This window comes from Castor canadensis, chromosome 2, assembly GCF_047511655.1.
Source record: "Castor canadensis chromosome 2, mCasCan1.hap1v2, whole genome shotgun sequence".
NCBI lineage: Eukaryota > Metazoa > Chordata > Mammalia > Rodentia > Castoridae > Castor > Castor canadensis.
In genome coordinates this window covers 176,537,142-176,561,717 of record NC_133387.1, presented here as the reverse complement: position 1 = coordinate 176,561,717, position 24,576 = coordinate 176,537,142, and the positions used below count along the sequence as shown (strand labels likewise).

The window sequence follows — 24,576 nt, the reverse complement described above, 5'->3', positions numbered from 1 at the left end:
TGTTGAAGTGTCTGCCTTTTCTCCATCATATATTTTTGGCCCCTTTGTCAAAAATAAGGTGGGTATAGTAGTGTGGATTCATATCCATGTCCTCTATTCTATTCCACTGGTCTTTAGTCTGTTTTTGTGTCAATACCATACTGTTTTTATTGCTATTGCTTTGTAATATAGTTTGAAGTCGAGTATTGTGATATTGCCAACATTGCTGTTTTTGCTGAGTATTGCCTTGGCTATTTGTGGTCTCCTGTGTTTCCAAATGAACTTTGGGGTAGATTTTTCAATTTCTGTGGTGCAAGTCATTGGGATTTTGATGGGAGTTGCATTAAACATGTAGATTGCTTTTGGTAGTATAGACATTTTTACTATGTTGATTCTTCCAATCCAGGATCATTGGAGATCTTTCCATCTTCTATAGTCTTCCTCGATCTCTTTCTTCAGGGATTTTTAATTCTCCTTGTAGAGGTCATTCACCTCTTTTGTTAAGTTTACTCATAGGTATTTGATTTTTTTGAGGCTATTGTAATTGGAATTGTTTCCATGTATTCCTTCTCAGTTATTTCACTGTTGGTGTATAGAAAAGCTAATGATTTTTGTAAGTTGATTTTGTATCCTGCTACCTTGCTATACCTATTTGTGGTATCTAAGAGTTTTGGGGTAGAGTTTTTTGGGTTTTTAATGTATAGGATCATATCATCTGCAAATAGGGATATTTTGACAGTTTCTTTACCTATTTGTATTCCTTTTATTTCTTCTTCTTGCCTAATTGTTCTGGCTAGAAATTCCAGTACTATGTTGAAAAGGAGTGGGGATATTGGACACCTATGTCTTCTTCCTGATTTTAGGGGGAATTGTTTCAGTTTTTCATCATACTGTTAAGTATGATGTTGGCTGTTGGTTTGTAATATATAGCCTTTACGATGTTGAGGTACATCCCTTCTATTCCTAGTTTTCTTAGAGCTTTTATCATGAAGTGGTATTGGCTCTTGTCAAAGGCTTTTTCTGCATCTATTGAGATAATCAAGTGGTTTTTGTCTTTGCTTCTATTAATGTGCTGTATTACATTTATAGATTTAGGTACATTGTACCACCCCTGTATCCCTGGAATGAAGCCACTTGGTCATGGTTTATGAGCTTTCTGATGTGTTGTTGGATTTGGTTTCCCATTATTTTATTGAGGATTTTTGCATTGATATTAATTAAGGAAATTGGCCTATAGTTCTCCTTTTTGGAGGTGTCTTTGTCTGGTTTTGGGATGAGAGTAATGTTGGCATCATAAAATGAGTTAGGCAGTATACCTTCCCTTTCTATTTCATGGAACAGTTTAAGGATGATTGGTATTAGTTGTTCTTTAAAGGTCTGATAGAATTCAGCTGAGAATCCAACAGGTCCTTGATTTCTCTTTTTTGGGAGACTCTTAATATGCTGCTTCAATTTCATTTTGTTATAGATCATTTCAGGTGACTAATATCCTCTTGGATCAGTTTTAGATGGTCATAAGTATCTATAAATCTGTCTATTTCTTCAAAAATTTCAAATTTCTTACAATATATGCTCTCATATACTGATGATTTCCTGGATTTATGTGGTGTTTGTTGTTATCTCCCCTTTTGCATTTCTGATTTTACTGATTTGAGTTTTTTTCTTTCCTCATTTTAGCCAGGTTGGCCAGGGGTCTGGAGGCTTCCTGTACCTGAATGGCATAATTTTCTCTACATTTGGGAAATTTTCTGTTATTATTTTGTTGAACATATTACAAATTCTTTATGCTTGCCCCTCATCTCCTTCTTCAATGCCCATGATTCTCATGTTTGGTCTTTTGATGGAGTCAGTGAGTTATTGCATTTTCTTTTCACAGGTCTTGAGTTGTCTGACTAATAGTTCTTCAGTTTTTCTTTTAATTTCCATTTCATCTTCAAGTTCTGAAATTCTGTCTTCTGCTTGAAGTGGTAGTCTGTTGGAGTGGCCTTCTATTTTATTTTGTATTTCTGTTTCTTTTTATTTTTTTGAGGTTTTCCACATCATGGGTCACTTACTCTTTAATATCATCAATTTTTGTCCTTAATTCATTTGTCTCTCTACTTATGGTGTTCTGTTTCACTTTGGTGTTTATTTAGGGCTCCTATGAGTTCATTTACTTGTTTTTGTGTTTTCTCATATTCTTTATTTTTATTGTCTTGGAATTTCTTGAGTGCTTCCTGTACATTTTGGTTGACCATGTCTAGTAACATCTCTCTGAAATTCTCATTGATTACTTGCAAGATTTCTTCTTTCAGAATGTTCTTGTGGGCTTTGTTGGGGTTTTTGGTTTAGTTTGTCTTTGTTTTGTTTTAGTCTGGATCTGTGTATCCATTTTCTTCATTTCCCTCTAAATCCTGTACTAATTTATTTTGGGGGAGAGAATGCCCATCATTCCACTTGGTACCATTTCTGTCCCTGGACTATGTGTAAGTAAGTATTAGCTGAGTTACAATAGTAAAACTAACAAAACCAAGAAAAAAGGAGAAAAAATAGAAGAAAAGTTAAAAAAAGAGAGAGAAAAAAAGAGAAACCAAAGAAAACAACAGGGAGAGATGGTCAATGATCAAATAGAGAAAAAGACAGCCAAACCCTTAAAGAAAGTAAAAAAAAAGTCACCAGTTCAGGAACAGTAGAATTACAGTTTTAGTTGTTCTGATGTTACTCATTTAGCATCCAGTCCTGTCTGGCTGTGCCTCCTAGGCAGGTTTCAAGCCAGCTTCTGGTGATGTTGGAGCCATCCTGTGGCAGGCAAATGCCTGGTAGGCCAGCTGGCAGCAGCCTGGAGAGTCTATAGGGCTGCAGACTGGTGAGGCAGCAGCCCAGCAGGCCTTCATGGTGAAGGCCCAGCAGACATGTGGGGCAGGGTTCTGGTGGAGTGGGCCTGTGGGGTGGAAGCCTGGTTGAGTGGGGGTCCAATGGGCCTGTGGACTAGGGGCCTGCTGGGTCCAACTGGTGGGAGCCTCGCACAGCAGTGATCTGGCAGGCATGTAGAGTGGGGGCCTGGTGGGCCTCCAGGATGGGGGTCTAAGTAAGTTCTTGAAATACTGTTTACTGTTAATCATTAATTACTATAATTATTTTAGCAGTTTCTTTTGCTTAGTCTTGTGGATTTTCTCCCTACACCTTCACAAATTAGAATTTAGATTTTTCATCTGTGGGAACTCTCTAATATTTGGTTACACAAAATCTAGCCACCTTGATGTTTCTAAACTATGACAGCTGTGTTTCCAAGTCTATGAGGTGTCTATGCTATGTTTGGATTCACTGTTCCTGTGCCCAGTTTCAGACATTGTCACGAAACAGAAAGCCAGCGTCTCAAGGATAATATTCCTTAGCTTTCTTTTAGCATCCAAAGCAATTTTTTTTTTTACATTTTGCTCAATTTTCTAGTGATTGACAGAGTGTAAGTTCTATCACAGTTAGTCCTCCATTTGTGGATGCCTCATTTTCTTCATGTATGACATCATTGAAATCTAAGTAGGGTGGGAAACCTTTGATGCATTATTTTCATAATTACATTGTTACAGTCTAAGTTTACCCTTTAGATTTTTTAAAAACCATTCTTTTTAACAATAAATATCTGATCTCATTGAATCTAAAAAAGGATGATAATGATGTTTGTGGCCTAGTTTATTTGAAAGGCATTTTGGCTTTAGATAAATCTGAAAGTGTAGTCAACATAGATATACCTATGTGAAAACTGGATTTACACCCCTCAACTTTGAATATGGTCTTTTAAAAATGTAATTATCTAAGTACTGTTGTTTCAATCTTCCAAACTTTGAATAGTATTACTTCATATGCTATTTATGAGAAGTACAGTGGTTAGTAGACTATGAGAATTAGGGTGCTTGATACATTAGCTGGAATAGAGTACTTAACAGGTGGCTGTGTTCATTGACAAAGACCTTGACCAATTTAATTTTATCTTATATCAGTATTTTCTATTCCTTTTGTAAACTGTTAAGAGCCTTGACTTCATGAAATTGTGTAGTTAAAACATCAGTGTTGAAATCCATGTAATTCTTTTTGACTTCAGCTTTATTTTATTTGTGCACTAGTGTTTCAGGTAGAATCAGAAAAACACAAAAGAAAAGTGTGAATTTGTTATGAGGTAGATTGTACTTTGGGGTTTCTCTGAATTAATATGATCGTGGAGATGTTACTTACCCTTAATGGCACTAATTTCCATATTTGAACAAAATGTGTATTCTAACACATGTTTTCAGTGGTTGATATGAAAGTTTAATGAAAAAAATTTTATATGAAGGTCTTAGAAAGATCATGGCACATAGTCAGGAACTAAATAATATGACTTTTTTTCTCCCTTTTCTTATAGAACTGATTATAAAGCTAATTATGATGCTATCATTCTATTTAATGTATTATTTTTACTATTACATATTAAATGAGATTAACAAGTCTCCTTTAAATACCTTTGTTACAATTAGAATAAGAACTATAATTGGGTAGAAAATCATGAGTGATTAAATGATCTATTAGTTTGAAGCATGTATTTTAGATAATTTTAGGTGCAATCAACTACAGAGATTTCAATCAGGCAGTTGGTTAATGACAGTGATAATTGGTGGTTCCAAATGGATGTCTGAGAAGAGAGGTGGCAATAGAGTCCAAAGAGTTTGGCTCCAGATGTATAACAAAGTAAGAGTCAGTGTCAGGATGAAATGAAATAATGATGAACAGTAGAATTTATCATTTATCATCATGACAGTAAATGTTAGGAGCTAGTGTGTTAAAATTCTGATGTAGAGAAATTACAATTCTGGGCAAAGCCTCAGTTGTAAATGAAGGCAAAACACTTAAGTCTAACAAAAACCAAGAAACAAAGATCCAACACATTTAAAAGAATGTGGGTATTAGGAATTCACTATCATTATAAGGGATAAGAAGAGTTTGTTTACAAAAATTCATATTTTTTATATCCTATAATGTTAGGTTCTACAGGTAGAGTAACAAACAGGATATGAATTGTTCCTGTAGAGTTTTTGTTTACTTAGAGAGATAAATAATAAGTAATAAAAATATGAAAACAAAATTTACATTAATAATGTATGTTTGAAGAACTTTCTCAAAAGAAGAAATTCAAATGGCAAAAACACACATGAAAAAATGCTCACCATCTCTAGCAATAAAGGAAATGCAAATTAAAACCACACTAAGATTCCACGTCACCCCTGTTAGAATAGCCATCATTAGCAACACCACGAACAACAGGTGTTGGCAAGGATGAGGGGAAAAGGAACCCTCTTACACTGTTGGTGGGAATGTAAACTAGTACAGCCACTCTGGAAAAAAATTTGGAGGCTACTTAAAAAGCTAAACATTGATCTACCATTTGATCCAGCAATACCACTCTTGGGGATATACCCAAAAGACTGTGACACAGGTTACTCTAGAGGCACCTGCACACCCATGTTTATTGCAGCACTATTCACAATAGTCAAGTTATGGAAACAGCCAAGATGCCCCACCACTGACGAATGGATTAAGAAAATGTGGTATCTACACACAATGGAATTTTATGCAGCGATGAAGAAGAACAAAATGTTATCATTCACTGGTAAATGGATGGAATTGGAGAACATAATTCTGAGTGAGGTTAGCCTGGCTCAAAAGACCAAAAATCTTATGTTCTCCCTCATATGTGGACATTAGATCAAGGGCAAACACAACAAGGGGATTGGACTTTGAGCACATGATAAAAGCGAGAACACATAAGGGAGAGGTGAGGATAGGTAAGACACCTAAAAATCTAGCTAGCATTTGTTGTCCTTAACGCAGAGAAACTAAAGCAGATACCTTAAAAGCAACTGAGGCCAGTAGGAAAAGGGGACCAGGAACTACAGAAAAGGTTAGATCAAAAAGAATTAGCCTAGAAGGTAACACACACGCATAGGAAATTAATGTGAGTCATCTCCCTGTTTGGCTATCCTTATCTCAATAGCAAAAACACTTGTTCCTTCCTATTATTGCTTATATTCTCTCTTCAATAAAACTAGAGATAAGGGCAAAATAGTTTCTGCTGGGAGAGGGAAGGGGTGGAGTGGATGGTAAGGGGCAGGGTGGGGGCAGGGGGTAGAAATGACCCAAGCCTTGTATGCACATATGAATAATAAAAAAATAATAAAAATAATAATGCATGTTTGAATCAAACTATATAACCAGATAAGTGGAAAAAATGTGATGAAGTGAATGGGTTATTTTAATAATATGATCATGGAAATGGGAATAAAAGGAGTAAATTAGTGCTTAAGAGAACTGAACAGGAAAAAGTGGTTCTTCCCTCAAAGCTTGTGATGCTGACCAAGGGGAAAAAACCATATCATGTCTGATTTGGTCTGGCAGATTCCTTGATAGATTTTTGTCCCAGAAAAGCTATGAAAGGAATGAGTACTTCATTCTAAATCTGCTTCTTCCAATCATCTCCTTTCCTTTCAATAACTCCTTCCCCCTACACATTACCATTTTTCTCCATTCCCACTGTCTTTTCTTTCCATCACATTGATGTCTGGACTATAACATTTCTTGTGATAAGCCCACTAACAAAATGAAGAAAAGAATGTAAGAGGGTGTGCACCAAGGCCAAAGCCTTCATGAAAGCAGAGTATCCAAAACTATAAGCCAATAGTGGCTTGGACTTCTCTTTGGGTATTCTGGAGATTGCAAAGACAAATCATAATTTTCTAATACTTAAAAAAAAACACAATCCCATGCTTCACAGAATATATATACTCCATCCACATTCTCTTTCATCCACACCTTATCAAAGACCAATAGAAAGGATTTCTAGGTAAAACAGTATAACCGTGTTCTGATTCCTACATAAGAATTCTGACAGAGCTGGTAGAGTGGCTGAAGTGTTAAAGTGCCTCATGCTTACCAAGCATGTAGTCCTGAGTTCTAACCCTAGTCCTAGCAAAAAAAGAAAATGGAAAAAAAGAAACCTGATATAGAACCCATCTAGAAATCCTGTTCCTTTATACTTCATGTTTTAAAAGTAACAGGATTCCAACAGAAGCCATGTAGTTGAACAGCTCCAATGTATTTTAGCAATTTCTAAGCTATTGAATGAGAGTTTATTCAGTAGACATTTGAGGGGGGTAAGGTGATAACCATGCCAAAAAAAATGAAGAACTACTGAAGTAAGGTAAAAGAGAGGAGAAGGAAAGGATATAGGAACAAAGTCATAAGACAGGAAAATGAAAAAGAGAATTCAAGATATTATGCCAACTGGAAAAAGATAATCTTCCTAGGTAGAATATTAGTTACATGAATTATTAGTTACATGACCTTGAGTAATTTGTCCTGAGTCTTTAAGTCTTGGCTTCTTCATCTGCAAAAAGAAGCTGTGATAATATCTGTACTATCACACAAAAGAAAAAACCTTTTGTAGGAAGTGTAATCTTACTATTGTTAATTACTGATCCTCCCTCTGTCACTTCTCAGGTATGAAGGCCACTTGCTGTACTATCTTCTTCAGAGAATATTTTACTTCTTTATTTCTTAGGCTGTAGATCAAAGGATTCACCGTGGGGGTGACCAGGTTATTTAGGACCTGAACAGTTGCATTAAGCCAGGAATTGGGAGTAGGCTGCAGGTAGATGAGGACCACTGGCATAAGGGAGAGGAGGATGGCAATGAGGTGAGCACTGCAGATGGAAAAGGCTTGGTGTCGTCCCTCAGCAGAATGCATCTGCAGGATGGAGCAGACAATGCAGCTGTAGGAGGTTAGAATGAGAAAGAAGCAGCTGAGGGGCATGAGGCCAACACTGATGAGCCCCATCACCTCCAGAACTGATGTGTCTGCACAAGCCAGCTTCAACATTACTGGGATATCACAGAAGTAATAATGCACCTCATTAGGACCACAGTAGGGCAACTGGAAGGTGAGAGTGGTTAGAAAAGTGGCATGAATGCAACCAAAAAATGAGGTCCCCATAGCCAGGATGGTGCACACTTTGTGGCTCATGATTATTGAGTAGTATAGAGGATAACATATGGCAACAAAACGGTCATAGGCCATCACTGTGTACAGGAAACATTCAGTACATCCCAGGAAATGGTAGAAAAAGAGCTGGGACACACAGCCTGCATAGGAGATGGCCCGGCTGTTTCCTAGGAGGTAGAAGAGCAACTTGGGGGAACTCACAGAAGGGAAAAATATGTCACACACAGACAGCTTGCACAGGAAGAAGTACATGGGAGTGTGAAATCGGGAGGAAGAGATAATTGCCAGGAGTATGAGCAGGTTCCCCATGAGGGTGAAGATGTAGAAGGACAAAAACAGGACAAAGAGCGTGGTCTTCAATCCCTTCATGTGTGGAATGCCAAGAAGGATAAACTCTGTCACCACCGAGAGATTCCTCATTGTTGTCAAAATGTTGGACTTCAAGGCAGAACGCAGGATTTAAGATGTAAACACTGGTCAAAACATCTCTTCAGGATGTGTTGGTTTCATATTTTAACAATCAATAGTCATCTCTCTGACATAGGGGCAGATCTACACTTAAAACATATGGTTCATAAACCTCTTGGCTATAATTTGGAAATGTTGATTTGGACCAAGTTGGATTAATGTCACCAGAGTCTATATTTCTTGTTGCTTATAATTGAAACTTTAGGTGAATAGATAAAAAGAATTTTCCTAAAGACTCTGAAAAGTAAACAGAAGGAAGCAGACTGAGAAAATGAGATAAAATTTGAAAGAAATACCCCATACAGGTGGGATTTTCTGCTTTTTTTCCTCTATTATTTTTATGGATGTAATCTGAAGGTGAGCTAAAATTACAGAATCATGTTTTTGTTGCTCAGGATGATGGAGTTTCAGTAATTAACCCCTGAATCTGATAAAAGTGGTCTCTGTCATCCAAAAATGTAAGGACATGACTTTTGTTTTCTCCTTTTTCTTCTCCTACTTTCTCTTCTTCTCTCCTCTTTCTCTCACCTTTCCCTGCCTTTCTCCTTTCCTCCACAACTGTGCCCTAAGAAGCAGTAGCAGCTTGAGAATTACATGGCAGCAGCATAAGAAACAATAGCTTGTGAAGAAACTTTAATGTCTGGATAGAGGATCACAGCACTGAGATGTATGTGTATGTGGGTTGGTGGGCTGTATATTTCTATAGATAAGGGAATGGTGGAAAGGGACAAAGAGCTCACTTCTAAGGTGCACATATATGGAATGAATATAAAGAAATGTCATAGAGGCTAAGAGAACTGAACTGTGATTTGACATGCTACCTAGGTCTCATATTAACCTCTGGGTGGCAAAATCTTACAGTAATCTCTCAGTGGAACATATAAAGGACAAACATACCGCAGTATATTAAAGGCTTTAAACTGAATAGAAGTCAGAAACATTACCTACAGAACACAAGAGGAACTTTTTGCTGCTAACTAAATTGATCATTCATTACACAAACATCCAAACAAAGGCCAATACTCTCCAGGGAATTTTAACAGAATCCAGGGTCTAACTGAAAGAATATGAAGTGCTCATAATGCAATCTGTAATTATTCAACATACAAAACACACAAACAAAAAAGAAACTCCAAGTAATTCTCAAGAGAAAAGAAAATGAGTATGTTCCAACTCTGAGATGAACCAGAAGTTGGAATTATCAAAAATACTAAAACTTTTACTATTGAAGCCGTGAGGTTTAGATAAGCACATTTCAAATGAATGGACAGAAAGATGTTCTCAGTGGAGACATATAAAATATAAAAATTGAAGCAAATACAAATTTTAGTACTGAAAAAAAATCGATGATGAATAAACTAGAAACATTTAATATCATACTATGAGCCCTTGATAGTGCAACAAGGAGAGAAAAACAAAAGGCAAGACCATAAACAGAAAGTAATAAACTGTTTCTATTCATAAACAATATGCTTATTTGCAATATACATTTCAAAGAATCTACAATAAAGACTTCTGTAGTAAAAGTAAATTTAGTAAGTTTACAAGATGCAAAGTCAGTACCTCCAAAATGCTTCATTTGCTTTATTGCAAATGCTTCTGCTTTCATTTGCAATACAAAAATAGAAATTAAAATCAAAACAAACAGTACTATTGATAATAAAACACCAAATACATAATTTGAAATCTAGTCAAATCAATGTACTGAAAATAACATATTGATGAAAGCAATCAAAGAAGACATATATAAATGGAGAAAGAAATGGAGTTGGTAGATTGGAAGACTTAGTGCAGTTAAGAAATCAGTTCTTGCCAGGAATGCATTTTCCACAGGAACAAATGGTGAAATTTCCTGCAGTATGGTACATGTAATCCAAGTCACATTTTCTGGTTCTTAGAACATAACAATATTTCAGACTCAGGAACTGAGGTTTGGTGTTTGCATATACTAGTAATATATAAAACTATGCATTCCTCTTGGATCACTTCTTTCAGATACCCTTTGAAACAAATACACCTTCATCCCTTTCCAGTCTGCTAGAATGGAAAATGGACTCCAGAGCCAACCTCAAGTCTTCATGCCAACTATTCCTTTTTTTGCCCACCTCTTACATGTTAACTTTGCATGTGGTAACAAAACATAAACATTTTAGGGGCTATGTAGATATCTACAGTGAGTACCACAATTTAAAACAGGATTTAATGAATAATAAAGTATTATTTACTACCATTCTAGCAAAGCCTCTTACTGCAATTTTAATAACTTAAGGTCATTAAAAGGAAAGTTATAAATTAGCAAAGTGGCCATAAACTAGACAATATAAATGACTCAATATAATAGATCTATTTACCTTTAAAATATTAATAAGTATGATTATCTTTACAGTAGTTAAAATAATAACATTTGTGATAGGTTCCAAGGGAAGAATGGCCAGATGTCAAAGAAGAAGTGTCCCTTAGGAAGGTAGATGCAATTGGAGATGCATTTCTGTATGGAATGTAGTTAAAAAGCAAATAAAAATCTGAATTATGTCTAGGCATTGTACTAAATACTTTATATACATCAGCTCTTTTAATCCTAACCACAGTCTATGAGGCAGGTACTATTTATTCCCACTTTAACTTAAGAAACTAAGACACAAAAAATTTAAGTAAGTGGACCACATTTCTACAGCTGATAGTGGGTAGGATGCATCGCAAATACAGAAGAGTACAAATGTCTCAGTAGTTACTAATTCTGACTTGATTATGATTTTTTACAAATATTGTTGTTTTCCTATTGCATTATCGTATAATTTAATTTCTGATCTCTTAATTAATTCTAACAAAGTCCCTTTAAGGGACTCCAGTTTCCAGATAAGGACATGCAATTCAAACTTTTTGAAAGTAAAAGGAAGAGCAAATCATACCTAAATCTTCTGATTACAACATTAATGTATTTTCCAATATACCTCCACTTCATCCAAAAAAGACTTGCCACAGAGCAATTACCCTTGTATGAGTGAAAAAAAGTCACTGACAGACTTATTTTGTAGATTTGGAAAAGTCTTCCTGGCACCCTTGCCCTCACTAACTATCTTTATTTACTATTCTTTGAATGGCTTATAGCTAGGGAATGTCCTAGCTAGGTTATAGCTAGGACAGAAGTGCAAATCTCTAAAGATCATATTTTATTGGGGATAACAGGTCCCCAGTGGTACAGAGAAACCCTGTGATCAGAAGATGATCCCCAAGAGGCTATCTTAGATGATGGTGTAACATAAAGAAAATTTACATCATGCTTGCTTCATTGAGACATAACAGCCCTTGTCTTTTTAAACTCGTTTCTGAGTTCTAATAGTCAAGAAGCTTGCAGATGTTCATACACCATATAACTGCCCTGAAATGATCTCACCCAAAAAGGCAGATTCCACCTCTTTAAAGGGAAGATGAAGCTTTACTGTTTTTAGTCTATGAATTTATAGTACAACAAAAATATACATGCAAAATTAACTAGTCACATGCACTCTTTGTGTGTGTGTATGTGTGTGTGTGTGTTTCGGCAGAAGATAGTCATTCTCTCCAGGAAACTGAAGGGAAATAATCAGATCTGCTTCTTAAATCCCAATATCTCAAAGATTGATTAACTGAATGTAAGTCCAGAGGAAAGATAATTTGTCATATGAATCAGGCTATGTATATGATTTTTTCCTTTTTCTTTTTGTTATTATTATTGTACCAGGGATAAAATGTGACATTTACAAAAGTTCGTACAATGTATCATAGATGAATTCACCATCTCCATTATTCTCTTTTATTCTCTCTCCCTCCATTCCTGGGATGGTTTCAACAGGTCTCATTTTTCCATTTACATACATGTATACATAATATTTCTATCATATTCACCACCCTAAACTGTCCATATATCCTAACCATTCCACTGGTACTGACCTTCCCAAACAGGACCTGTTTTGCCTTTTTGTTCTCCATTTTTGTATAAAAATGACATTTTTTATTTGTTTACAATAACTATACAGGGTGTTTCATGATTATTTGTATTATAACCTGAATTGGATCAATCCCTCTATTTTTCTCCTTTCTGCCTTAGCCTCCTTCTTATGGTGAATTCAATGGGTTTAAAAATTATATATTTTTTCTTATATAGGAAGTACATAAACCATATTCCCCCTCTTAACTTTCTTCTTTTATCCCCTCTCTTGTACGTGAAGTTAGCGAGATTCACAAGGCCAAAGGCCCTAAGTTTTCTCTCATATGTGGAATATAGACCTAATACAAATACAAACAGTATTATGAAAAACAAGTCATGCTAAGGGGAGGTCACATGAGTATGAAAGTTTTAATGCAGGCTTGGAAATGTAAATTTATGGGGTCAATCTATATACTATATCTGGTGGCATAGATGTCTAAGTTATCCAGCAAAAGATCAAAGTTGAATCCCCTAAGGGGAGTACAATGAACTTACAGCTCTCTTAGATTTGTAGATGTAAAGGATTGCTGTAGAGCAAAAGGATGACTGAGACTGATCTGTCATCAAATCTGGCTTATCATCTTAAGGGATATGATTTCATTTTTATTCCAAACTACATCATGGAGGGCATTAAATGTATACACTGCACAATTTAGAAGGCACAAAATTTCAGAAAAAGTAAGCAGAAACCCAAGAGCTGAAATCACCATAAAAACCAGTGTTGAAACAGGCAAACCAAGACCTCTCCTGTGGTCTGTTATATCAGGAACAACAGGAGAATCATCAATGATAGAGTCATCGTAAGTAGAAGTTTTAGTTCACAATACATGTTTGCATTGTTAGCTGTCAAATCTTTGATTATGTGCTCCTCCCAGTTAGCATCAATTAAGGTACACATAGTGTAATTAAATAAACAAAATAAAATAAACTACTAAATGCAGTAAGTGACCTTTATTACTGTTTTTGCTTCCCAAAACAAAATCTTTAAATATTTCTAAAGTAAAAAAATGCTGTCCTTTGGGAATTTTTGAACTAACATTAGATACATTGGTGTGGATGTCAGTCAAAATTTATGAGTGGTTTTCATTTGCTGTTTCATTAGTGTTTTAGATTTTTAAATGGATGCTTTTCTATTTTGCTATATTTTCTATAGCATGGAACATTTCTCAAAAATTGTTTTACTTTTGTCTCTTATGTTTGGCTTCAATCAATTATGGGTTGATTTCTATATTGTGTTTGATGAAAGCCCAATTACACTCTTGTACATGTGGAGGTCCAGTTTTCCAAATGCTGTTTCTTAAAGAAACTGTCTTTACCCTATTATGTGGTATTTTATGCCTAGATATACACTTTTTTGCATTTATACTTCTTGGTGCTTTTGAGATTTTGAAAACTGTGGTTGGAACCCAACATTAATTTTTGGAAATAATTAGTCATTATTGATTTGAATATTTGTTGATTTGTCTCTTCTCCTTTTTTGGCAGTACTGAGGTTTGAACTCAGGTCCTTATGCTTGCTAGGTAGGTGCTCTACCACTTGAGCCACTCTCTTAGTGCTCTCTCCTTCTTCTGTTATTCCACTTATGTATATGTTATAACTTTTGTCCCATAGTTCTTTGGTCTTGTGTTTCTATTCTTCCATTTACTTAAAATTAATTCCTCTCAGTTTCACTTTACTCAAGATTATATTTATAATATTTGAAAATGAACATATTGAATGGTAAATGTGAGACTTTTGTGAAGAAAAAAATCTCCTTTATTTTATGACTAAAAAGATTCCTAAAGTGTATTTGAGGTTTACTTTAATTCCTATGCTAAGATTTGATAAGTAAAGGTATTATACTTTCATTCAGATAAGAAGCAAAGTTATGAAGGAGAAGAAACCAACATCATAGTGTGCTACTGAGATGCTATTTGTGAGCAATAGGGATTCAAATTTATGGACATTTCCTGAGTAAGGTAAGAGTCTCCCAGATGAGTAACTCGGAGGAATTATCAGATGGAGTGTTTATACAGGCTCCTGTCCCTGTTGGGCAAAGATTGCCCTCAAAGGAAGGAATTATCTTAAAATTCTTTGTTGATCTCAAGATAAGTGTTGAAAGAAATTATGCAGCTGCTCAGTAGAATCAGGACAAAGCAAGCTGTCTTCTCTTATCATTCCTATTCAAAATAATACTGGGAAATGTAGAACTACTGAATATATTTCTAAAGAAATTGAAATCAATAAATCGAAAATCTATCAGCACTTCTGTGTTTATTGAAGCATTATTCACAAAAGCAAATATACAGATTCAACTGAAGTGTCCATTAACAGATAAATGTATAAAGACAATGTGACACAGCTACACACCAACACAAATACAGGAATACCAGTTAGCCTTTAAAAAGAAGTAAATCTTGTTATTTACAACATGGATAAGCCTCGAGAATACTGTGCTAAGTAAAATAAGCCAAGCACAAAAGACAATGCATTATTTCACTTATATGTAGAATGTAAAAGAAAGCCAAGTTCATAAGAGGAGAATGGAATTCTGGTTATTAGGACTTTTTAGGAGGCAATTTGACATTGACTGGAAAACACAATTAGGATGAGTATGACTAACAGATCTAACGTATAATGTTATGACTATATGTAATAGAAACATATATACTTGAGGTTTGCAAAAGTGGTAGATTTTAAATATTCTCATCATAAAAATGACAGGAATATGAATCAATAGATACGTTAACTCTCTTGGTTTAGCCATTCCACAAAGTGTATCTGTGTAAAAGCATCGTGGATAGACACAGTGCCAGAGCAGATGAGAGCTGAGAGGGCACTGGAATGCTTTGTACGACTCTGAAGGAAAACAACTAAACATGACCAAAAGAAGTCTGAGGAACCTGAAAGTCAAAATGTCCTCATACGCATTCTTCGTGCAAATGATCCAGGAAGAGTACAAGAGAAAGCATTCAGATGTTTGAGCCAACCAGAGTTTTCTAAGAAGTACTCAGAGGTAGAAGGCCAAGTCTGCTAAAGAAAAAGGAAAATGTGAAAACACAGCAATGACAGACAAGCCAGTTATGGCATGGAATTGAAGGGGAACAAAAATAAATCAAGGGTTCCAGTGCTTTCAAGGGGCCTCTTTGACCTTATTATTCTCTTATAATAATCCCCCTATTTCACAGAACAGCCCAGAAAACTGAAAGAGGTGTGAAACAACACTGCTGCAGAAGAAAAGCAGCCCTGTAACATTTGCAGTAAGTGCTAAAAGAGAGGCAGTGCCTGAGAACATGAGAAAAGGATGGTACACAGAATAATTTAGCTGGAGTTTCAAAGATGAATACTCTGAAGAATGGTATTTAAGTTCTTGAAGCATTTAAAGTGATGTCTGAGTTCCTAGTATTTTTCCAGATCAGTTTCTGGAACATTTTGCCTCGGTTATCAGGTGATAACTTCTAATAATAAATAAACCAATAGAATGGTTTAATTTAGAAAAATCATTTAACTCAACCCTATGTGAAATAAATGGATTTACACCAGGATTTTTGGTTTCTCAGAATTACTGGGTTATTGGTTGTTGAAGATCATAATCTCATCTACTTGTTATGATTAATGTAATGTTTGAAGAAGTTTTAGAGTTCTCAGGAAGCAATCTTTTATATCCTGACTCATTCTCTACCTCCTCTGCAGATGAAGGCTGGGATTAATTACCAAGTGTTATGAATCAAGCAGGCTACATAAGCTGGTAATCAAGCAGAGAAACTGCCCTTCCCTCACCAGCAACCAACAAATAAAAGGAGAGAAAAGCAAACAAAAAGGATGAGAAAAATGTATCAACTGAAACTCAAACATCTGCATTTTAGTATTTAATGTTGTTCCTTCTTAACTCTAAAAAACAAGGAAATTTCCTCCATGCTAACCTGGGTGAGTCATTTCCCCCACAGTAGTGAGTATAGAGGTCTACACTGCGTTTTCTGTGCTGCAGACATCACATCACTCTGCCATGTGATTTGTCTTGTCCACTCATTGCATTTGTAAGCTATTGAAAATGTTTGGCTCTTAGGTGCATGCTGAATTCAACAATAAATTAAACTTGCTTCAGGGACTGCTTCCTTGAAAATGGGATTTAATGATTTAACAAATCTAGTCTTCACAAATTATCACACTTGTGTTATGATTTCCTGCAGAAGAAACTCAAGGCTAATATAAGCCCTTGTTGAGAAAGGAGCTACCACAGTGGTCTTATGAATTCCTGAAGAATTCTCCAAATTTAGGCATAATTTTTAATTAAACATAAAAAGCTGTATCCAGCACTTAAATGGCTAATGAGTGAAATCTATGTTTGATATACACTGGTTTTCACATAAATATTTTATAGGGGGAATAAATGGCAAGAGAATTATCAAAGATCTAGTAGGTAACAGGCACATTCTAGGTGCTGAAGCTGTGGCTGTATCCTATGTACAAGGGAGGGCCTTCATTGAGATTACAGTGCAGTGCAGACTTAGACAATGGGCAGGAAGTTGACCTAAAACTAGAAAAATAAGTGGAAAAGTAGTATATATTGGATTGACAAAAATGACAAATATGCATGTGTCTGTAAGTCAGATGTTTAAGCCAATTAGTTTATTAAAATAAGAGAGTAAATAAGTTCAAATAAGAAATTTGAGGTGAAATATGATGCAAAAATTTTCCAGGCTGGAGACATGTGAAATCTGGAAAATGTAGACAAATTATTTATCAATAAATGTTGAGGTATTTTTTGAGTGAATATAAAAATAGACCTGTTTTTTAAGATTTATCATTATTATTATTGAACTGTATGTACATTGTGACATTTATGAAAGGTCTCACAATATATCATAGTTGAATTCACCCTCTCCATCACTCTCTTTTATCCTCTGCCCTCCTCGCCCCCATTTCTGGAACACTTTCAACAGATCTCACTTTTCCATTTACATACATGTGTACATGATATTTCCACAGTTTTCACCCTCCTACACACTTTCCTTATATTCTCCCCTGTTGTTATTAGTGCCAATCTCATACAGGATCTGTTTTGCCTTCTTGTTCTCCATTTATGTAAGTAAATGACCTTTTAGTTTCTTTATGATAGCTGTACAAGGTATTTCATTGTGACATGTTTATATATATATATATATATATATATATATATATATATATATATATATTATAAACCTGAGTTGAGTTATCCCACTGCTGGAATATGGGATTTTTATTACGTTAAGGACTATGTTATTATCAAATAAGGAAGAAAATGGAGAAAGAGATGGAGAGGGCATTAGTTCATGAAACCATGTCATTGAAGTTCCTATAATCTGTGTTGCAATTGCATTTGTGAGAAAAAACACAGAGATTAGCATTTAAAAAGTACCTAAAAAGACACAATTTCCAGATAATCGCCTTAAAGGCAGAAACATGATGATTAGATGGACTACAATAAAAATTCATGAATTCATGCTATATAATGGCTATACACTTTAAGCTTATACAATATTTTTCTTATTACTTTTGACACAGGAATGCTCTTCTCTCCAGTGTTTTCTTCAGAGCAACATTGACATCCTTATTCCTCAGGCTGTAGATCAAAGGGTTCAACATGGGCACAACAATGGTATAAAACACAGAGGACACTTTGCCTTGGTTCATGGAACTGACAGATGATGGGTTAAGATACATGAAGGCTGCAGAACCATAGAAGACAGCAACTGCTGTGATGTGGGAGCTACAGGTGCTGAAGGCTTTGGACCTGCCCTCTGTGGAACAAATGCAGAGGATGCTGGCAATGATGAAGATGTAAGAGCTAAGGATTGTCAGACTGGGGGCAAGGATATTAATTCCACTGAAGATAAGAATTAGTAATTCATTGACATAAGTACTAGAACAGGAGAGCTTTAGAACAGAAATAAGATCACAGAAATAATGGTTGATTACATTGAATTTGCAGAAATTAACTCTAAGCAGAAAGTCTATATGAATTGATGCACAAACTACACCGCAGCTATATACCCCTAAAGCCAGGGAAAAGCAGACTTCATGGGACATGATGACATTGTAAAGCAAGGGGTTACTGATGGCAACATAGCGGTCATAGGCCATTGCTGCCAACATGTGACACTCTGAGATAGCAAAAATGAGGAAGAAATAGAGCTGAGTCAAGCATTCAGGGTAGGATATGATGTTCTTCTCTGTCACAAAGTTTACCAGCATTTTGGGAGTAATGACAGTGGAATGGCAGAGGTCAATGAAGGAGAGACTGGTGAGGAAATAGTACATGGGGGTGTGCAGGTGAGAACTGAGAAGGATAAGGGTGATCATACCCAAGTTCCCCACCACTGTGACCACATAGATTCCTAGGAAGAGAACGAAGAGGGGCAGCTGAAGTTCTGGCTGCTGTGAGAGCCCAGCCAGGATGAACTCGGTCACTGTGGAATGATTCTCTGGGTGCATGTCTTCTATTCAGATTCTATAGGGAAGAGGAAAATTGTTGTTGGATAGATGTAATTAGTGTTTTACTTTTGTAATGTATGATCATTTCATTCTGAATAAATTTACCCAGGTGAAAATTTTCTCTTTATAATATTTATTAAGCTTTTTTAAAAAGATATGCCAGTATTTTATATAAAATATTTTAATTATATTTATAAAAATTGAAAACTTTCAAGGTGTCTATTTTCTATTTTGGTTATTTCAATGATTTTAAGCCAATATTTTTAGTTGATATACAAATTTAAATATATAGAGAACACAATATAAATGAGTAAAAATGGCTTTGTTAGATTGGAAGAGTGAAGCCCTTTCTAAAGATACTTACATAAATAACCTGAGAGTAATTTGTAACAGGGGAGAAAGAGAGATCTCATATTATTTTCAACCTTCACAATTTTTATGTAGTATCAGGAAATATGTACTTCTACATTAAGTCTTTAGGTTTTCAAAAATTATTACAAAAACGAACCAACACCTCCAATAACTGTGCATGTCACCAGATAGGGTGATCCAAAGTTAGATGTTTATGGTTCTGATACTAAAGACCTTTGACTTCTGAGGGAAGCAGAGTGAATAATGTTAAATGTCCAGGACTTAATGCCAAAGTGCTTGTGTCTATAGTGTGACTCCATCATTTCCACCAATACTCCTGAAACATGACTTTCAAATCTCTAAGAGAGAACAGTATTACCTGCCTTATAATGAAATTGGCAGAAGCTAATCTATCCTAAAGTAACTTTGATTGTTATTGTGTGAAATCTATTAATATTCTACCAGTCAGAAAATTAATAATTACTTAAACTATAGAAATACCAATTTTAGAATATTGATATTTCTTTCTTATCCTTCAACTTTTGTGAATTAGAAGGGAATATAAGGCACATTTAGGAAATATAGAATTATAAACGTAGTCCCTTATTCTGTTGAATAGTGAGTAAAGAGCAGTAAGCAGTAAAATGAACCTTAAAAACATTGATTTGGGGAGGTATGGATTTCATAATCTAGATTCCAGATTTATGGAAATACCCACTAGTATAGTGAATCTGGTCTGTGGATTTTTAATATAAATTTTTTCATAACAGATTGAATTTAATTAATAGATATTACTTTCTCAAGTTTTATCATTGTGCTCAACAATCTTAACTTAAAATTTCCTTATAATGGCACACTTTTCAAATTATCTAATGTATTTCATTGGACGTTTCATAAGATTTCTTTAAGATTTACAGTTTGTGAGCTGTGCACTGTGCAATGATCTGTTTCTTCATGCTTAAACCAGTAAAGTTTACTTTTTATGCCTTCATCAAGTTTGTCAATTTTATTAATCAATTTTAAATTTTAGCTACTTTGAATTTAAGCCGTATGTGTGTTATTTTATTAAATTTGTTCATAATTGACTAATTTTTATTTTATCTATACTTTTGATATTATTTTCTATACTTTTCCTAACTTCTAGAAGTGTGGAGCTGCTGGAGTTGCTTAAAGCATAGAGTGCCTGCCTAGCAAGCATGATTTCAAATGCCAGAACCACCAAAAAAAAAATTGAAGGTGGGAATTTGAATAAATATATCAATTCTTATTCTTTTCTGATATGTTTATATAAATGATGAACTTCCCTCTAAGACTCTTTAATGTATCAAACTTAAAATTTCATTCACCCATTTTAAGATAATTTCTAATTTGTCTTTCATTTTTTCCTTGTCCTATGGATTCTATAGTAGTACATTATTTAGAGATGCTCTGTCTTTTTCCATTTCATTTTTAAAGTTCCATCTTAATTTCATTGTGGCAATGAACAAACTCTAAATTATAAGCTTTTACAAATTCCTGAGAGTTTCTTTGGCATCTAATCATTTTTAGAAACATTATCAATGAATCTTAAAAGAATATGCTGTAAAAAATAGTAAGTAAAAATTAAAAAATAATATGTTGTCTTCTTATGAGATAATAAGTATATATAAATTATGTCTAATTGACTAATTATGTTACTGATATTTTATATGCAGAGTGATGTCTTTGTCCCCTGTTCTAATGTTTGACTTAACAGTGTTAATTTCTTCCAGAAAATTTCTTAATTTACTATATTTCTCTTATTTGTTTAAATTGCTAATGAAATTATTTATCCTTATGCAACAATGTCCTTTATATTTAAAACTGTCCTGTGTACTACCTACTTTTGTTACTAGAATATCAAAAGGTTGATTTTGAATAGCATTTGCAAATCACATAATTCTCCATCCTATTTCAACAGATATTCTATGTTCTTATATTAAAATGCTTTGAAACTTTTTATTGATGTATATAACCTTAAGTTACACATATTATAAGTTTCCATCCTGCTATTTCCATATATGCATGAAATACTTTGATCATATTTTCCCCTTAAAATATTCTTTCATAAGAAGCCATAAATGAAATTAAAATTTGAAAATGTTGTCACATAAAATAGTAAATAGACATCAAATAATTAGGAATAAATTTAATAAAACACATGCAATTATGGATTGAAACTTTAAAAAATTCTCGTAAAGAACAGAGAAGCCCTGAGTAAGGTGAGGGATGTATGTTCATAGATTAGAACATTATTATGTAAAGATATTAAGTTTCTCAAATTTATGTATGGATTAAATATAATCCAATTCCTGGATACAATATAGGAATAGATAATACCTAACAAAATCATTGAAGTCTTGAAGGCATCATTTAACTAATTCTTTTAATCTTTTTAAGATTTATGGAGGTTATCATTTTAGTATAGTATTGCTGTAGTATCAATATGTTGATTTTCAAAAGACTACAAATATCACACTGTGAACACTCAATGTGGATATGACAAAGTGCAGTCCTTTGTGCTCTACAACTCCTCCTACTTGAATCTTTCTCCACATAGCATCTATCTATACGATGATGTACCTGTCTTTTCAGCATCCAGCTTGTCTTAATTCAGAGAATTTTATTTTATGTAAAAGTCAATATTTTAATTACTCAGTATAGAAATGAGCTGATAAGAGTTTGCCGTCTTTTCATATAGGCAGGTGACCCAGTCCGTCACAATACTATTGTGGATAAAATGGAGTTAAGGGATTGGTTGCTTTATAGTCAGATGTCAAATATATTTGAACATATGCGCATTTATTAATTCAGAGATTTCTCAGTGTGATTGATCTTCAGAGTCATGTGGGGAGATTATAGCATTAGCAATAAATGATGAATGTGAAAAAGTAAATGTGATTATAGACAAAAAAAGAATTTTCTGAATAACCTCCTTGTACTCTTGGTCCTGTTCCCCAGAGACAACTTAATCTCTGTAAAATAGCTCCAGTAAAGATTTTACTTCCAGTTCTCCTGAAGGTAAACTCTGTAACTCTAAATAATTTCATATTATTGTTATTTCTCTGATTAACATCTATGAACATGGTAACAACTATCTATATTACCTGTGAAATTACATTATCATTTCTTCCTCTCTCATTCTAAGAAATGATAACTATATTATATTTGAAGTACTTGGATAGTTAGCATGTGTTTTCTTATACACAGGTCATTGTATGGACATCTTCTGCTCCTCACTTCTGGGATGCCTTCCTTCCTTCCTTCACACTGCTCTCTAACTTACAAAGGTGACTTGTGTGATTACAACAGCAAGACTCCTGTGGCCTTCTCTTTATATTGATTTTGGCTAAGGGAGAACTGAAAACAGGAGGGAGGGAGGGAGCAGTGCTTTAGGACTATATTATGTCCTAAAGGAAAACAAAAGGGTGTTTGAAAGATTTAAGGATACAATCATTAATAGTAAGATAAAAATACTCTAACATTTTGAGATCTCAAAAAAGGGAAAAGGCAGCGGGGCTTGGGAACTCACACCTGTAATCTCAGTTACTCGGGAAGCAAAGGTAGGAAAGATTATAATTCCAGGTCAGCCATGCTAAAACGTTGTCAAGACCCCATCTCAATCAATAAGGTAGGGGTGTGTATATGTACCTGCCATCACAGGTAATCAGAAAGCATAAACAGAAGGATCATGGTCCAGGCTGGTTGGGCGATAACATGTGATCCAACCCCCAAAATTACTAAAGCCAAAATGGCTGAGGGCATGGCCCAAATGGAAAAGCAACTGCCTGGCTGCCTGGACAGCACACACACACGTACACACACACACACACACACACACACACACACACACACACACACACACACTACTCATTCCATCAATTTGATGTGATTGCCCTTCAAAACAATAGAGATAAAGATTATTGTGATTTCTTCTACAATAATACAAATAGGCACTCTTTCTTTTCCTGTTGCATCCTAATTCATGTATTTCTCTTCCTTCATAACAGACACATTTACCTTCTTTCATTTCTGGAATACATAAGGTCATGCCATATCCACATTTTTGGTTGGTGTTAAGTTACTTAAAATAGTCTTAACAATCACTTTCTCTCTGTTGAGTGTTAGATATTAGTTCCATTTGGATCTCATCTAAAATTTTTGTTATTGTGAAACCATTTTCTAGAATCTTGTAACTGATCGGGCCATCCTACTACATGTTCAGAAAGTTGCATTTCTGAACACTACAGTATATAAGTCAGGTGACAATCCAGAGTTATACCCCTCTGTAACCCATGTAGCACATCATAGGAAGCTTGGAATATATTTTATTAATAAATGAATAATGAAATGAATGAATGAAAATATATATGGGAACATTACCTTGATTTCATAGCAATTACTTACATAACTGGCAGTCTCAAATCACCAGTGTTTGATGAACACACTTGCCTGTCTTTTGCCTGAAATCTTAACAGGAAAGTTTGCTTGCCATTTGCCAGTGGCAATAGTGCTCATTTTGGGAATTGTTGGTACCCAGTATTCTGCACTCTTCTGTGTGGAGAGGCTGGGACTCTCTCCTCAGACAAACCAATAGTTTTGAAGCTGGTCTGCACCATGGGTCAGTATCATAAAGTATTACTTTTCAGTTTGTGCTTCTCTAGCTTCACAACAGCAAACACCCTCACTTCTCAGTTACTTGGGAAATTTTTATTGTTATACTCAGAGGGTTTGACCTGGGTTTAGATTCACCAGGTACTAAAGGTTATGAAAACAACCCTCTCCAAGGATTTTTAGTTCTCTGGGAACAAGCACCTGAGAAAAAGCAATTACCACTGGAATTTCCCCAATTGGTTAATTATCCGTCAGGTGGGCTCCTGTCGATTGAAACTTGCCAATAGTAATAAAGATCACTGCAAATGAGTCACAGAAAGACTGTAAAAATGGAAATATCACAATGAAACACCCTGTATAGACATTTCAAACAAACAAAAACAATGTCACTTATTTAAAAAAAACGAAAAGAAAATAGGAAGGCAAACCGGGTCGTGTCTGGGAAGTCAGTACAGTGCAAAGGGGAAAATATAAGAAAAGAATGTGTGATGGTGATTATGATGAAAATATTATGTACTTATGTATGTAAATAGAAAAATGAGACCTGCTGAAACTATTTCAATAACTGGGAGAAGGGGAGATAAAGGAGAATGATAGAGGGGGTGAATTCAACTATGATACATTGTAAGAACTTTTGTAAATGTCACAATGTAACCCCAATACAACTAAATAAATAAACACATAAATAAAATACAAAACATAAATATTGATGTGAATG

General features: G+C 34.8%; 2 protein-coding genes across 3 annotated transcripts; both read right to left on the bottom strand.

Moving 5' to 3' along the window:
* Positions 1-5,032: 5,032 nt before the first annotated feature.
* Positions 5,033-8,407, bottom strand: LOC109702072 (olfactory receptor 10D1B-like). 2 transcript variants are annotated; one of them, XM_074057255.1, is made up of 2 exons: positions 7,514-8,407; positions 5,033-5,065 (listed from the first exon to the last, which is right to left on the bottom strand). In XM_074057255.1, the coding sequence occupies exons 1-2, from the start codon at positions 8,405-8,407 to the stop codon at positions 5,033-5,035; spliced, it is 927 nt and encodes a 308-aa protein (XP_073913356.1). The 2 variants fall into 2 exon arrangements, with proteins under 2 accessions (XP_073913356.1, XP_073913348.1); XM_074057247.1 differs by lacking the exon at positions 5,033-5,065 and having other exon boundaries at positions 7,475-8,407.
* Positions 8,408-17,930: 9,523 nt separating this feature from the next.
* LOC109677236 (olfactory receptor 8G5-like) lies at positions 17,931-18,875 on the bottom strand. The gene has a single exon (XM_074057234.1). It carries the CDS (start codon positions 18,873-18,875, stop codon positions 17,931-17,933), a length of 945 nt encoding a protein of 314 aa, XP_073913335.1.
* Between the last annotated feature and the right edge of the window lie 5,701 nt (positions 18,876-24,576).